Genomic DNA, 16,802 nt, shown 5'->3' with positions numbered 1-16,802 from the left:
AGAGGATGCCCTTCCTCATATGAAGGAAGTGTTCTTCCATTGTCTGAGCCAGAGATGAACCATTCACACAATCTTCTCTACCTAGGATGGGGCTGTGTCATCACAACGCCAGCCTCTGCAGTTACACTTCAACACTTCAGGAAGCCTCTCCTGGCTCTGTCTCCCATCCAAACCTCTCCCCAGGGTCCTGGGGTCTGTGGGTTCTCACAGCCTAGCTCCCATGCCTGCCCTATCCTGGGTTCCTATCACCTCTCACCTATAACCACTGGATCTGTCTCCCAGACCAACCATTGCTGATCCTCTTCCTGGTTTACCACATTCCTGGTTTCTGCTTCTCTCTGCCCCCGTGCCTTAGCCTAAACTGTATGAGGACAGCGCTTGTCTCTATATCCTGACTTCATCCTCGCAGGGCACAGTCATGTGCCGTGTAATGACATTTCAGTCAACAACGGACCACATACACAACAGTGGTGCCATGAACTTAGCACCATATAGCCAAAGTGTGTAATAGGCTATACCATCTAGGTTTGTGTAGGTACACTCTATGATGTTTGCACAATGACAAAATCACCCAATGACGCATTTCTCAGAATGTATCCCTGTCGTTAAGTGACCCATGACTATATATATTTTCAACATCTCTTTGGGTCCATCCTCTGCAGTTCATGGGCAAGTCCAACCCCATCCTATTTTTCTGGGATTTACTGATATGGGGAAATACTCATGAGAAAATGTAAGTGGGAAGAAGAACAGCATGATCCCAATTTTCTAAAACCATTTGTGCGTGAAAGCACGGGGAAGAAAAAAAGCCTGGAAGGAAATATACAGAAATGCTAAATCAGAGTTATTTTTGGGAGCTAGCAAGATGCAACTTACAGGAAAGGCCAAGTTCGCTGTTTGATGAGTGGATGACTCAGGGTGCCAACAGCTTCATTTTCAGCGTGGAGTTTTCCTCGGGGAAATTCTTCACTCCTTTTCTTTTTATATTGCTTTTTTAAATCTCGCCATGGCACCAATGTGTCTCTTCTGGTCCTAAAATACCTACCAAAACCAATGGTAGTAATAGCGTAATTTATTGAGTTCTTACTATGTGCCAGGAACTGTACTAAACGCTTTATGTCATCGTCGGATTAACAGAGTTATGAGTAAAGCGCTGAGCACAGCGACTGGCACTGTAACTACTATTACAGTCGCCATTAATTCTCACGACAGCTCCATGAAGTTATTATTATTATCTTCATTCTGTAGAAGAGACTGAGATTTGGAGAGGTAATTCGCCGTAGGTACCTCAAGTGACACAGGGCCTGGTGGGGACTTTGGCCCATGGGAGAGCTTGCACCAGGTCTAAAATGGGCTGCTGACATCCAGCTGCAAAGGATTGTTTCCACACGGAAATGTGGGACAGAGTTCCACATTTTTTTTTTTTTTTTTTGTGAGGAGATCAGCCCTGAGCTAACATCCGCCAATCCTCCTCTTTTTTTTTGCTGAGGAAGACGGCCCTGGGCTAACATCGGTGCCTATCTTCCTCCACTTTATATGGGACGCCGCCACAGCATGGCTTACCAAGCAGTACTTCGGTGCACGCCCGGGATCCGAACCAGCAAACCCCGGGCCGCCGCAGCGGAGCGCGCGCACTTAACCGCTTGCGCCACCGGGCCGGCCCCCAGAGTTCCACATTTTTTGTGTGTGTGTGTGAGGAAGATCAGTCCTGAGCTAACATCCATTGCCAATCCTCCTCTTTTTGCTGAGGAAGATTGGCCCTGGGCTAACATCTGTGCCCATCTTCCTCTACTTTATATGGGACGCCGCCACAGCATGGCTTGACAAGCGGTGTGTTGGTCCAGGCCCTAGATCCGAACCCTCGAACCCCAGGCCACCGAAGTGGAGGGTGTGCACTTAACCGCTATGCCACCAGGCTGGCCCCCAGAGTTCCCTATTTTTTAAGAGAAGCTGCAAATCAGGCTTTCAGGTGATATATCCTGAATTTTAAATTGCAGCAACATATTTAACTTTTTAAAAATATGCATTAAAATACTGCAGGAAAAAAAAACACCAAACAAAATATTCCGCAACCCCGATTTGCCCTAGACGCCCAACATTACTTGCTTTAGGAGCCCCAGCCTGAATTACGTCCTCCAATCCCAAGAAGCCCCAAACTCCTCTTTGCTTTCCACTTTTTCCCTCGTAAAGTTTGTACTACCTCACGGAAATCTTTAGACCAGAGATCAGTAACATTTTTCTTAGCCAGATAGTAAATATTTTCAGTTTTACTGTCTCTACGGCTACTCGGCTCTGCCATGACAGCGTGAAAGCCATAAACAAGTGGGCATGGCTGTGTTTCAATACAATTTTATTTACAGGCACTGAAATTTGAATTTCAAATGTCTTTTTACATGTCACGAAACAAGACTCTTCTTTTGATTTTTTTCCCACCATCTAAATATGCAAAAACCGTTCTTAGCTGGTGGGCTGTGCAAAAACAGGTGGTGGGCTACTTTAGACCATTAAAAACTGATGACTATTTCTGCAGAAGCTACTGGTGTTTGCTGGCTCTGAGTCCGAGTTTCAAGCTGCCCTAAGCCACCTTGGCTAAGGCCCCTTTCACAAGCAGAGGCAGGCATGTGTAGGTCCTTATTCCCACCTGGTTCCAGCTGGTCTGCTTTAGTAATGTTCTAATTTCACGTTCAACTGAAACTTTTCTTCCTACGAAATCTTTCATGGAGTGTGTAAAACAGCTAACAATCTCACAATCACCCCCTTTGCCCTGCTCAGTGGCCCCTCATGTATATCGTGGGAAAAGCATGGTTGATTGAACTGGTCCAGTTCATTGCCACAAAAGATAGCGGTGGATGGACAACGAAAGTGTCATAAAGCCACCTGGCAAAGGACTTTGCCTACAGCTCTAAAACATGTTGAAGAGAGTGCAGTTCACAGCAGTAGTTGGGAACTTCGGGTTTGGAGTCAGGCAGACTTCCGTGTGAGTGTGCCACTTACAGCCGCGTCCTTGGGGAAATCACTTACTTCACTAAGCCTCAGTCTCCTCATCTGTAAAATAGGGATCATAATACCAGGTACTTCATATGGCTGTTTTGAGGGCTCGAGAGGATAAAACCTGTAAAGTGCTTAGAATGGCACTGGGTATATGGTAAGTGCTCAACGTGTGTGACTTATGATTTGTTATCCAGCCAGCGGGAAGGGGATGGAGCTTGAAAACAAACAGGAATGATGAGTTTGTCTTTCTTCCAACAATTTCCTTGGGTCTGCAAGTCTTCTCTCCAGGACTCCCCTTCTTGGTTCTAAGTCTGTTCTTTGCCTGGTGAGCAGAGAAGGAGAACCAAGAGGATGGTCTCATATTGCATCACACTTATTGTGAAATGCCTCTGGCTTAGATCCTACTTATAGTAGGGTTAAATATATGGCACTCTTATTATTATAAGATAGTAATAGACAAAATAATAATGGCTGCCATTCATAGTACAATGGTGAAAACCATAGGCTTTGAAGCCTGGATTCAAATATCGATTCTTCTAGTCTCCACCTGTGACACTTTGATCTCCTCTGTGATCCTGGGTTGCCTCATCATCAAATGTCATCAAATTTGTCATCAAATAGCCCCTACCTCCTAGGGCAGTGGACAAAAGTAAACGAGAGAAGCAATGTAAGGTTTCAGCTCTGTGCCTGGCCCATTGGAAGCACTTAAAAAGTGTTGGCCATTATTCTGACATGCCTAAAGCTTTGCAAAAATTATCTCATCTTCATATATTGCCTCATTTAATTCTTACAGTAACTGCTCTGAAATATAAAGCAGCTCTGTGTGACTCTAAACCTTGTCCACTGCCCACGACACCACCCTGCTCCTCACCTCCACGCCATCTCCACGGGCAGGGACAAAAACAATAATGCATAATTTCATGCTGTGTGGTGGCGAGAAGTTCTGAAATTGTTTGTCATTTATAAGAACTGGCAGAGCCATCAGCTGCCCCAGAGATTGGTTAATTGGCTAGTTAACAAACACCCACAGTGATTATCAAACACCCACAATGAGTTAAGTCAAGCTGATGTCAAAGGAAGAAAAGGAAGCAAAACGCTGACAGTTTCCCCAAGATGCACTAGCGCAATTCTGTGCCTCCTGAAGGGGTGAGCCACATAGCAGAGCACAGCAGGTTGTGATCTTGGGCAAGGGGAGGCCGGAAGGGGACGGTCCTGTGTTGGATATGAGTGTTATTGGGGAGAGTTGGCCATCCTGGATCTATCAACACCTCCAAGCTACACCCGGGATTCAGCAGATCTTGACTGGAATTCTGGCTCTTCTGCTTACCTGTGTGAGCTCGAGCAAAATTCTTACGCCCTCTCCTCATCTGTAAAATGGGAAGATAAATTAATATATATATTCTGCTTCCTTTTCCCCTTTCCCCTCACTAACTGGGGAAAAAAAGAAAAAAGATAAGACAAGACAGTCCTCATAATGAATGCTTATGCTTCATAGCTCTTTGCCCTTCTAAGTAGATCCCAACCTCACGCAAAATCTAAGAAGCAGAGAATTCAGTCTTTTGCTTTTTTTTTTTTTCCCCTCTATTGGTCTCCTTTTTGTGCCCTAAGAAAGATGTTGATGGGCCAACCTATGCACAGCTCAAAAAAACAAGAATCTTCACCATGGGGGTGAGGATCGAGGCTGGGCCTCAAGGGCTCTGTCTCCTCCCCTGGCTCAGGACCACGTTTGTTTCCACAGGGGCTTTCCGAGGAGTATGCAAGAAAATCGATCACTTCCCCGAAGATGCTGACTATGAACAGGACACAGCTGAGTATCTCCTGCGTAAGTTCCCCACTTCTCAAGACTCCCCTGGGGGAGGGAAGGGTGCCCTCCAGTCACCCAGCTGCCTCTGAGTTTGAGGCTTCTCACTAGTCACCCCTAGAAATGGACACGTGCAAATGAGCTTCAGGGGACCATCATTACTAGACAGACCTTCAAGTGGTTGTGATAGCTAAGTCTCTTTAATATCAATGAATTAGAAATAGAACAAAAGGGCCGGCCCCGTGGCTTAGCGGTTAAGTGCGCGCACTCCGCTGCTGGTGGCCCGGGTTCAGATCCCGGGTGCGCACCGACGCACCGCTTCTCCGGCCATGCTGAGGCCGCGTCCCACATACAGCAACTAGAAGGATGTGCAGCTATGACATACAACTACCTACTGGGGCTTTGAGGGAAAGAAATTTAAAAAAATAAATAAAATTATAAAAAAAAAAAAAGAAATAGAACAAAAAAAAAGTAGGTGAGTCAAAACTGAAAGGTTCTTTTTAGTCTGCTTAGGAGAAAATCTAAGGAATTTTCTTCCACTTGAATACAAGTTTTCACCTTCCCCAGAGGGTTGATTTGAGGTGCTAATGGGCAAAGCGCTAACGGGTGAGGTGCTAATGGGCGAGGTCCCAAGGGGCAAGGTCTGGGAGAATAAATGCAAACCCAAGTTCACCTCTCTTTGACTTCTCTTCAGTTTCAATCCTATTGGGGCAGGGCCAGTGTCTCCCTAGGATTGTCTCAAGGTCAGTTACCTGGATATGACATGGGACTGTCACAATTGTAGCACGTGGGAGGCAGCAGAGTGTGGCGGCTTAGAGCAAGGGCTCTGGATTCTGCCCAACCTGGGCTTTTGCTCCCGTCTGACTCCCTCCCAGCTGGGTTAGACCTGGACCACGTTGCTTTACCTCTCCATCTCCTCCCTTTCTTTATCTAGTCACAAATGGAAATTCTAATGAAAATTAAATAGCTAACACACATTGTACTTAGCCCGGGGTGCAGGTTGGAGTCATGAAGCCACACGTGTTAGCTCTTCTTTGTTGCCTGGGTTGAGCAATAGCAAAGGCCAGCCGCAGACGTGGGCCTGACATTGATCCAGGCACAGAGAGAATTTGGGATTAATGTAATTTACATGTAATTCTTCAACAAGTATGCCTGCCAACTTCACTCAAAAGGAAAATTCTAAGGCACTGCTAATTACTATTAGGGAGTGTTAAATGTAAGGATTTGGGTTTTTTCTGAACTACTATTTTAAATAAAAATTGCAAGAAATTGGGCTATTCAGATTACATTTGTAACTCATAGCTCAAGACGAATGTTCTGACAATTAAAATCATTTTTAGCTCTAGTCACGCCTGCTAGCCTGCAGATGGGCTGTGGGTCTATAAATGAGCCTTTAGGCACATAACAATGTAAGTGGCATGGGGGTCAGTTTGAAAGAAACAGTCATTTTAAAGCTAATTTTTAAAACGTAAACATACCATTTTTCTCTTTTCAGTCCTTATCCATCTACTAGGATTTATCCAAATGCCTACTAGGATTTACACCAGCAGTTCAAAAAGATTTGGTATGAGGAATAAAGGCCACATTTAGATATATAGCTTGACCAAAGTTTGGGGCATGACATAGATTACTTGGGCCTCCTCAAAAGAGAATGACTTTAAAGTCATCACCAGTGGGGTTTTACTGGCGTGTCCATAGTTTTTCTTTCCTACTTTGATGAGACATTTTGATGTTTGCCCTGTTGGAGACTAAACAGAACTGTGACTTCTATTTTACAACTTGCAAAACTGATTTTAAGTTCTTGGAAGAAGTCAATTGCTTTTCCAACAAAATACACTTCTCCTCTCTGGGAAGATGGGGACCCTCACCACGGCACACCTGTGCTTCACCATGAGCCACAGCATCGGGCTAAGGTTAAGGAGGAAACTTAACGAGCACATGAATTCCCTGCTGGGAATTCTAGAATCCCTAACCCAACCACATAGGGCCAGGGGCATGTTCCTGCAGGGGTCTCCTGGCCTGTCCAGGGTGACCACACCCTAGTGGGATGGGATTCTGCACGTTGATTTTTCTGCTATTTCCTCTTTCTCATGTGCTGTTGGGTTGGCTACAGCTGAAACCTCCAACAGAAGGTTTAATCGCCCAGGTCCTGTTGACTAGAAGCTCCCCATAGTTCATACAGCACCGGACGTGGCCAAGCCCCGATCAGACACCGACGGTGGAATTACACTGAACAAGCTTCCCTCCCCAGCCCTAAGACACCAACTTAGCCCCAGATAGTTTGGGGAGGAGAAACAGGGAAGGAAGGCAGTAAAACCTTTTGTTCTGAAGCCATTAAGTGTCCTCCGGGATAAAACGAATCCAGAGTAGACTCCAACTGACTTAGGAGAAAATGTCCTGTTGCTTAGCAGCAACTGTCCTGTCTGAGGCAGACACCTGTAGCCAGAGTTTGCAGGATCTGCTTGTATCTCATTTGTGGGGTAAAGAGTGGAGTCTGGCCACCATTGGTTGCCAAATAGTTATTGCACCACATGGGAAATAGCCACATTTACACATCTCATAGTCACACATTTCAAATATACACAACCAACACAATTTAATAGCTTCAAACGTTCAGATCATTTCCTTCCAGCATAATTATCCTTTAATCATACTTTGAAATAAAAACATAATTGAAAAAAAGATACTCTTGTTTAATCAATTGAACTCATCATATTGAATATTAGAGCAATTCCTGCTTAATACACAATGCAAATGATCACTTTAAATATTTGTTCACAAGTTCCTAAAGAGTGCTTGAAACCCCTGGAGGCAGACCCACCCCTAATATTTGTGGGGCAGGGGCCAAGGTCCAAATGGAAACCCATAGGTCATACGTGTAAATATTTAGAAGTTATATATAAGCCATGCCCGCAGCAGGGCCCATGTACCCACCCAGGACCCACTTCCCAGGGATCCTCCCTTGACCCGGGGGCTAAGGGAACCAGGGAGACCAGCTCTGCCCTCTGCAAGCGTGTGTGGTAGCAGAGATCTGCAGGACAGCGAAGGGCAGGCCAGAAGCCAGGCCTGGTCCCAGGACTCCTGGGCAGTGAGTGACCCGCCTGACCCAGGATGGAGACTGACCTATTCATGCTCCCAGGGGATCGGGGCTCCCCCATGCCTCACTTCTCCCATCAGGGTTTCTAGGCAGTTTGAAGCCCCTCCCAAAACTTCACCATCGCAGCAGAGGGGCAGGAGGGATACAGTTATTGGACCCTGGTCTGCCCAGACCCCAACGTTGGATGATTTGGGGCAGCCCTCTTGAGGCAAAAGCGAGGACTCGCATTCTCTTCTCTCCTTTAAGAGACCCTCACCCTAGGGCGCCCTCAGCCCCTCACCCCACTTCTCCTCCATCGTCCCTCCCAGACTATCCCGGTTGGTTAAATCAGCTACCAAACTTTCCGAAAACTCTTTCCATGAGACTGAAAAAAATAACCAGTCATGGCGTCGTGGAAAGAGCTTTGCAGCTGGAGCGTGAGCCCCGCCGTGCAGCAGCAAATAGGAACGGCTGGAGCTAGATCCGCAGGAAAACACAGTAAATGTGGGAGGTTAAAGCCTCGGACGCTGAGCTTTAACCTTCCGGTGGCCAAAAATGAACCTGCGACCCTTCCTGCCATGCCCACCCCTTGCTCCTCCTGCGCATGCGCTGGGTCATTGAGGGCGCCGCCGTTCACTCAGTGGCTGAGCGCCAGACGTGGGGCTCATTGTCAACCCCCTTCTCTCGTTCCCACTGCCGATTCTGTTGGCTCTACCTTCAAAATATATCCTGACTCCGACACCTTCTCACCACCTCCAGTCTACCACCCCAGTCCGAGACACTGTCAGCTCAAGCCCGGGCTCTTGCTGCCCTCCCAGCCACACAGGGCCTGCCCACACAAGGGCCCACACCTGGTTCAATGCCCTGCCGTCACCATCTCGAAGTTCTTAATAACTTTGGAACACCAGGCCTTGCATTTCCATTTTGCACAGGGCCCTGCAATTTATGCAGCTGGTCCTGCCTGTCATCTCTACTAGAATGTAAGCCGCATGAGGACAGGGACCTTAGCTCTTTTGTATACCAGTGAACACGGAATCTATTACACTGATATATTCTGGCCTGGGCATACTTGGAAATACCTTTTCACTGGTTGGGTGAGTACTGGGATCCCCGCCATAGGAGCCCTCCCCCAGAACCTCAGAATGTCTCCGTGATCCAGGAACTCAAGAGTTAACACGGCCCCACCCCAGCCCACAGCCAGCACCCACTTTGAAGGGCAGCACCTGTGCCCTTGTGGTTGTTAAACATTTCCACTAGTCCCCCAGGACCCAACACAGTGCCTGGCATTCAATAGGTACTCAATAAGTATTGTTGAATGGATAAATTCATTTGTTTATTCAGTGACTAAATGGGTATTAAGTGGGTATTACCAGACTCAGTGCTATGCAAATACAGGTGTGTGTTGGGAAAGATTCTGCGTTTTGCTGAACAGCGTGTGATCGGATGGGATGATGCAGGGCTGGCTACATAATTTGCAGGGCCCAGTGCAAATGAAGATCCCGGGCTGCTGGTCCAAAATGCAGGCGAAAAAGCTTTTTCATTTCTTCTGGGATCTCTCTCTTGATCTGTCATGGTGTCTTTTATTTGCTATTTAATGTCACGCTCCCTCAGGCACAGGGACACTCGAGGCGTGAGTGCATAGCCTCGCAGATACCTGGGGCTTGCACCCAACCCTGATTCCCCTCATGTCCATGCCCAGCCCCCCCCACCCAGGAGCAAAGAGTGGCAGCGGTCACTGGTTGAGGTGGGGAAGTGGACAGTTGAGAACCCACTCCAAGGAGAAGGGAGGGTAGGGAGTGGTGGGTGGTGGGATCGCACTTAAGTTAAGGCTCCAAGCCCCCAGTGCATGCTCCAGAGGCCCATCAGACTTACTTATAAAATACAAATTCAGGGCCGGCCCTGTGGTGTAGTGGTTAAGTGCGCGTGCTCCATTGCTGGCGGCCTAGGTTCAGATCCTGGGCGCGCACCGACACACCACTTGTCAGGCCATGCTGTGGCAGTGTCCCATATAAAGTGGGGGAAGATCGGCACAGATGTTAGCTCAGGGCCAGTCTTCCTCAGCAAAAAGAGGAGGATTGGCATGGATGTTAGCTCAGAGCTGATCTTCCTGGCAAAAAAAAAAAAAAAAAAAATACAAATACAAATTCAAAGATAAAATTAAGAACATCAGGATGGTGACCACAGAGCATTAACCCCAAGCCTGCGACCCTGAGCCACTGCCCTGGTCTCATGCCCGTGGGAGATGCAGGTCTGTCCTCCTGCTCATGTGCTGCTTTCCCCTCGGTAGCCCCATGCCCGAGGTAGGTTGGTCCTGGGGCTAGCTGGGGTGCAGGCGGAACGCTCTCTCCTTCTCTCCGCAGGGGCTGTGAGGGCCTCCAGTGTCTTCCCCATCCTCAGCGTCACGCTGCTCTTCTTCGGCGGGCTCTGCGTGGCAGCCAGCGAGTTCCACCGCAGCAGACACAACGTCATCCTCAGCGCGGGCATCTTTTTTGTCTCTGCAGGTGAGCATCTGGCCCCAGCCCTGAGATCATCACAGACACCAAACTCAAGCCAGGGCCATGAGGACAAGGCAATGCTACTCAGGGTTCCCTCCAAGAAAAGAGCAAGAAAATGTTCAATGTGTTAAGAATGAGGACCCAAAGACTAATTAGAACCGAAGATGCTGACACTCTGGCTAAGGGTGGCATGATGGAAAGAGGAGGAGACAGGGTGGCAAGGTCCGCTCAGAGAGGGAGAGAGACTGGTTAATAAGGGGGGTGTGTATATGCTTGCACATGGTGTGGGGGGCACGTATGGTGTGTGTAACGCGTGAACCTGAGAGACTGGTTCAGTGTGTTTTGAAGGGGTCCAACTTTCTGTTCACTTCATGTCCACATACTATCTCTGGCCCTTTGAGACGTGTGCTTGCTGGTTAACTATTGTTCACAGCTTTTCAAGTGCTCAAATCCTCATGTTGTTCAAAGCGTCTCTGGGAACAAGCTACAAACCAGCAGCCCCAGATGCTCTCAGGGAAGACCTTATAATCAATAGCAGGCCTGACCAGAAGGTGGCAAGGAGGATGAGAGAGTCTTATGGAAGGAGTCCTAAGCTCTGCCTTCTCTCTCTTTCCTTCACCTGCATCCCGCCTCTGCTCTCCTTGTCTTCCTCTCTCTTTCTCCTCCTTTCCTCCCCTTACCATCTCTTCCCATCCCACCCCTCAAAGAATGCCATCTGGATGAAATGCTTTAAAGAAACAAAAAACAAGGCAAGTGGGGGAGAAGGGAGCTTGACTCTTTGTTGACGACCTTCAAACTTTGCCCAATAATGGCAGAGTAGTTACTGGGGTGGGAACAACGGGGGAACATCTAAAATGGTGAGTAACAGGGGCTCACCCTCCTGGATTTGAATGCTGGCTCCACCTGTGGGGCTTTGGGAACATGATCAACTCCCTGTAACTTGGCTTCCTTGACTATAAAGCGGGAAATAATAATAGTACTTACTTCATAGGGTTGTTGGAAGGAGGCTGAACCTAAAAAGCACAGTATTATTCTCTAGTATTGGAAAAGCAGCAACAATATCTGTAGTTCTGAAGTCTGAAGCCCAGCGTCCTGCCCCTCTAAGACCTTGCTCGGCTTCCTTCCCCACTGTTGCCGCTTCTGCGACATGAGGAAGTTGGACCGCATCCAGCTCTGAGTCTCTGGGAACCAACTCCAGCGACAGACTGGGGAGGAAGCCGCCATCTTGCATGGGGATGTGGTCAGCCCAAAGGTGGCTGTGGCCCCGGACCACGCTCTGTGTGGACAGATGGTAACAACTGGCAAACCCAGGGACTTGTGTGGCTTTGAGGCACGTTCTAGTCGCTGGTGGCCCGTCCAGACCTCCTGGGCTCTGCCTGACCCAGAGGATGATGTGTCGTGCTGACGTGAGGGTTTCCTAAACAGGAGAAGATCGTTATTTTGTCACCCAAGGGGATTGTTAGCAAAGAGTGTGTCACCAGCAACTTTCTTCTCACAGGGCTGTTGTGAGAGATGACAGGTAGATCAGACACATGGGAACTGGGACACCTGAGGGCAGTGGCGAAAGCCCTGAGGAGAAGCCAGAAGCTTGGGGTCTATTCCTAGACATCCCAGACACACACACACACATACACACACACACACACACACACACACCCCTCCCTGAAGACCCTGAAGAGCCTCAGTCTTTCCACCTATACAATGAAAGTTTGGGAAGATTCAGCACTCTCTAAGGCTCTTTTTCACTCAGCTATTATAAGGCCCTGTGGTTTCAGGCAAGCAATCAACAACCCTTTATTGAGCACCAACTGTGTGCCAGGCGCTGTGCATAATGCTGGAGAGCATGGGCTCTGAAGCCAGGCTGCCTGGTGCAAACCTTGGCTCTACTGCTTCCCAGCTGTGAAACCTCAGGCAAGTCTCTTGACCGCTCTGTGCCTCAGTTTCCTCATCTGAAAAATGGGGATAATAATGGCTCTACTTCTTAAGGCTAAGAGGATTAAGTGAGTTGATATAGGTAAAGGGCCTAGAACTGCGCCTACCACACAGTAACTCCTGGATGCACGGTAGCTGTTATATATACATAGTACCATTTAATTCTCTTGCTGACTCAATTCACTCACTCAACAAATATGCAGTGTGCTCTTGCTATGGGTCAGGCTCTGCTCTAGGAGATGGGGCCGCAGCAACGAACAAAACTAGCCAAGGCCTGCCCTCAGGGGGCCGACAGTCTGGGGGCTGGGAGACAGTGATTGCCCACTTACATCCTGTTCTTCCTAAGCTTTGTTACTCAAATCCAAATCCATCCATGGCTAAGAGACAGTCTGGGTTCAAATCCCTCCTCCACCATTTCCCAGATGTGTCAACTTGGGAAGTTATTTATCTTCTCTGTGCCTCAATTTCCTCATCTGTAAAAGAGAGGTAATTTTTTTTAAAGCAGGCCTGTTGCAACGATTAATTGAGACCATGCACATAAAGACTCTGCACAGCGCCTGACACAGAGTAAGTGCCCTATAAATAGATGGCAACTCATTTGGCTTCCTGCCTTCTTTCACCTGGGCTGACATCTGAGCTTCTCTTTGAACATTTTTTTTTCCAGCAAGACTTCTTTCAGGGGCTTCCCAAACTTTGCCCCCCAAATTTCCATGCTGGCAGAGGAGAGAGAAAATGTAGCCCTGGGGGTTAGGGGGCATCATTAGAAGCTGCCTTCCGTGAGCTGAAATGTCTTTGAAATCTGCCTCCCATTTACACTTAAAAATTCATGCGAATTCTGCTCTCGCCTCCTTATTATATCCATGTTCATTTTAATATAAAAGAAAGTGTGTTCCCTACTAATCTTCAAGCCAAATTGACCCTCCAGAAAGAGGAGTCGTTTTTCATCCTGTGGTTTCCTGCAGCCTGACACCGGGCCGGCTGTGTCAACCCCCATATTAAGGACTAGCTGGATGATTAGAACTCGCTGTCTCCCTGCTGGATGCCTGGGCTGGGTCGGGCCAAGAGGAGACAGGGCAGAAGCAGACCCTGGCCCTGCCCTCTAGAGGCAAGTCTTAGATGGAGTATGGCCAGAGATCATACTCAAAATATTAATTCCCCTTAGTGCTTGTGCGCTAGCCAGTCGGAATGGTAGCACTACAGCAGAGTCTGGGGGCTCTTGCTATGCCAAGCTTTAACCCTTTGGTTGCTGGACTCTGAGGAGATCTTGGAGATCCCCAAGAAGATTATGGGGCATTCAAGGAAAGGAGGGGAGGCCAGCCCGGCGGCGTAGTGGTTAAGTTTGCGTGCTACGCATCAGCAACCCGAGGTTCGCAGGTTTGGATCCTGGGTGTGGACTTACACACTGCTCATCAAGCCATGCTGTGGTGGCATCCCACATTCAACATGGAGGAAGATGGGCACAGATGTTAGCTCAGCGACAATCTTCCTCACCAAAAAAAAAATATGAAAAAAAAAAGGAATGGAGGGGGTACTCAGGAGGCCACTGGAAATGGTTATTTACCAACTGGTGCCAGGAACTATAATGAGGGACAGCCTCCATTTAGCACCACCCTATAGGAGATACCAATCTTGCTGAGTCATTGTTGGCATCAAGGCCCGGATGAGGCCCTTGAAGCAAAGGGACAAAAGGAGACATTCCGCCTTTGGAGCAATAATGTGAGAAGGGTGGTCAGAGATGAGCACAGCCCCCAGGGCTCTCAGGTTCTACTGTTTCTTCGCACTACTCCCTGGAGAATCAATTCCTCTCCAAATGACTGGGCAGCTATTTCCAGTGCTATTCTCCTGGCCCTTGGGAACACTAATCTGCAGGCCTTCCCTGTTGGGGACCACAGCTTCACGTTCCCCAATTCCTAATGCGGGAACAACAGCTCATCTAACGCATTATCTTATCCTGTGCGGATACAAAGACTTAGTGAGCTGGGCTCATTAATTCCCCAAACTGCACCTCCAGACCCACGCATGTCCACTGGACGGCGACATTTGGACTCTTGATAAACACCTCCAACTCAACGTATCCAAATCTCTTCTCTTCTCTAAACCTCTTCTCCCTGCTGCCTCTTATTTTAGCTCAAGATGCAACCAACCTCCCCGTCATCCAAGCTAGAACCCTAGTAAGTCATTCTCAGTTCCTTCTCTCACACTCCATAGTCCATAGCGTTTCATCTCCTGGCTCACCCCTATTCAATTTTCAGGATCCGGCTTGAATGTCACCTGGTCTTCAAAGGGAGATGGCTTAGTCATCCTCTCTCCCTTTGCTCCTGAGCCATGCTACACATGTCTCTGGTAGAGCCCTTACTATATTTTGCTATAATTGCATTTACATGTCAGTCTCTCCTACTAATGGTGAAGCACTCAGGGCCAGGGACCTGTATCTCACTCATTTTATCATCCTCATGACTTAGTACCAAAGATTAAGTTTTGATGGAATGAATTGCTTCTAAGGGAAAATACCTACATCTGAGTTCCACTGCACTTGCTGTAGGAGTAGGATGCATTCTTTACTGAAGGCACACCACCTAGGACTGAGCAGCAGAATTCTTCATTTCCCAAGACACAGAGCATGCAAAGCTCAGGGGGTGGATTTCCTGGCCATAAATCCATTCTCCTCTCTCCCTCTTACCTCCACATTTTCTATAAATATTTCAAGACTGAAAATGACAGTTACCTCTGAGGTTTATAAAAGATGTATTTTTCTTCCCCTTCTCTTAGGGTTAAGCAACATCATCGGCATCATAGTTTATATATCAGCCAATGCTGGAGACCCTGGGCAACGTGATTCTAAAAAAAGCTACTCCTATGGCTGGTCCTTTTATTTCGGAGCCTTCTCTTTCATCATCGCGGAAATTGTGGGAGTCGTCGCCGTGCACATCTATATAGAAAAGCATCAGCAGTTACGTGCCAAATCCCACTCGGAGCTCCTGAAGAAATCCACTTTTGCTCGCCTTCCACCCTACAGGTATAGATTCCGGAGGCGGTCAAGTTCTCGCTCCACGGAGCCCAGATCCCGAGACCTGTCCCCCATCAGCAAAGGCTTCCACACCATCCCTTCCACTGACATCTCAATGTTCACCCTCTCCCGGGACCCCTCAAAGATCACCATGGGGACCCTTCTTAACTCCGACCGGGACCACGCTTTTCTACAGTTCCACAATTCCACACCCAAAGAGTTCAAAGAGTCGCTGCATAATAACCCGGCCAACAGGCGCACCACGCCGGTCTGAACTGACCTCCGCCCTCTGCCCTCCGCCCCAGCACAGCCTTGGGCGAAGCGTACAGAGGTGTCTCCGAGGGTGCATGGCATGGTCCTCGTGATGGTATTAATTTTTACAAAGAATGAAACCAAATGGACTCAGCTCTCTCCCACACTTTGCCCTTCACCCTCCAAGTCCTAACCCCTCTGTTCCTCCCCACCTTTCAAGCCAACCCCATGATGTCATTCCTCTCTCTGTGTATCTGTGCCAGATGTTTTCCTTTCTTCCTTCTTTACTGGAAGGACCTCCACATTCTTCCCTGGTTGGAAGAGGACTTTACTCAAAGTCACAGTTGGTGGCCGGGGGGGGTGGGGATCCCCGAATCTCCATCTGGTGTGTGCAGAGTTGTCTCCACTGTCCACTCACACAAATCCTCAGGACACCAACCACCCAGGTGGCCCTGAGGGAGGCATTCACCTTCACATGTTAGAAAAACATGACCAGAAATCAAAGATGTCAGAGCCCCGAAGCAGCTAATGTAATAAGCACTCATGTTATTAAAGGTTTTGCCTTGTTGTAACCAACGGAGCTGGGAGTGGTTTGTTTCTTCTAGGTCCTTCCTGCACACACCCGCTGCCCTGCCATCCAACTGGCTCATCTCTACGGTGGAAGAGATCCACACTCCGGCCACTGGGAAGGATCCCCCTTGACCTCTTGAGGCCAGCATGGTTTTCCCGCCTGTGTCAGGGTTGGCATGTCCCTCCCCTGATTCCCTGGAGGCTGGCTGGGGGCAAGCGTGTGAGTGCTGGTGTTCAAAATCTGGCTCTGCCATGCAGTAGCTCTAGGACCCTGGGCAAGTCTGCTTAACTTTCAAGCCTCAGTCTCCTCATCTGTCAAATGGAACATGGTAATAGTTCTCCCCTCCGTAGAGTTGTGAGGCTTAAATAAACTGTCACATGTAAAATGATTAGCACTTTGGAAATAATCAATATATAGATTTTTAATTTGGAGATGGATTCTAGGCAGAGTTAGCATTGTCTTAGTCAGCTCAGACTGCAGCAACAAAATACCATAGATCAGAGTGGCTTAATCAACAGACATTTATTTCTCACAGTTCTGGAGGCTGGGAAGTCCAAGGCTAAGGCACCAGCAGATTTGGTTCCTGGTGAGGGCTCTCTTCCTGGCTTGTAGACAGCCGTCTTTTTGTTATGTCCTTACATGGAGAAGAGATAGAGAGAGAGACAAGGTGTGCATGT

General features: G+C 48.1%; 1 protein-coding gene across 1 annotated transcript in view; it reads left to right on the top strand.

Moving 5' to 3' along the window:
* Nucleotides 1–15,576, top strand: part of CACNG3 (calcium voltage-gated channel auxiliary subunit gamma 3) — an 82,871-nt gene extending 67,295 nt beyond the window's left edge. The window contains exons 2-4 of the mRNA XM_058570577.1: nucleotides 4,730–4,813; nucleotides 10,229–10,369; nucleotides 15,065–15,576. Of these exons, the coding sequence (XP_058426560.1) occupies nucleotides 4,730–4,813; nucleotides 10,229–10,369; nucleotides 15,065–15,576 (737 nt within the window). The remainder of the gene's footprint in view (nucleotides 1–4,729; nucleotides 4,814–10,228; nucleotides 10,370–15,064) is intronic.
* The last annotated feature ends 1,226 nt before the right edge of the window (nucleotides 15,577–16,802 follow it).

The sequence above is a fragment of the Diceros bicornis genome, chromosome 26 (genome assembly GCF_020826845.1).
Source record: "Diceros bicornis minor isolate mBicDic1 chromosome 26, mDicBic1.mat.cur, whole genome shotgun sequence".
NCBI lineage: Eukaryota > Metazoa > Chordata > Mammalia > Perissodactyla > Rhinocerotidae > Diceros > Diceros bicornis.
Note: the sequence above shows the minus strand (reverse complement) of the source record. Positions and strands in the feature narration are given on the sequence as shown.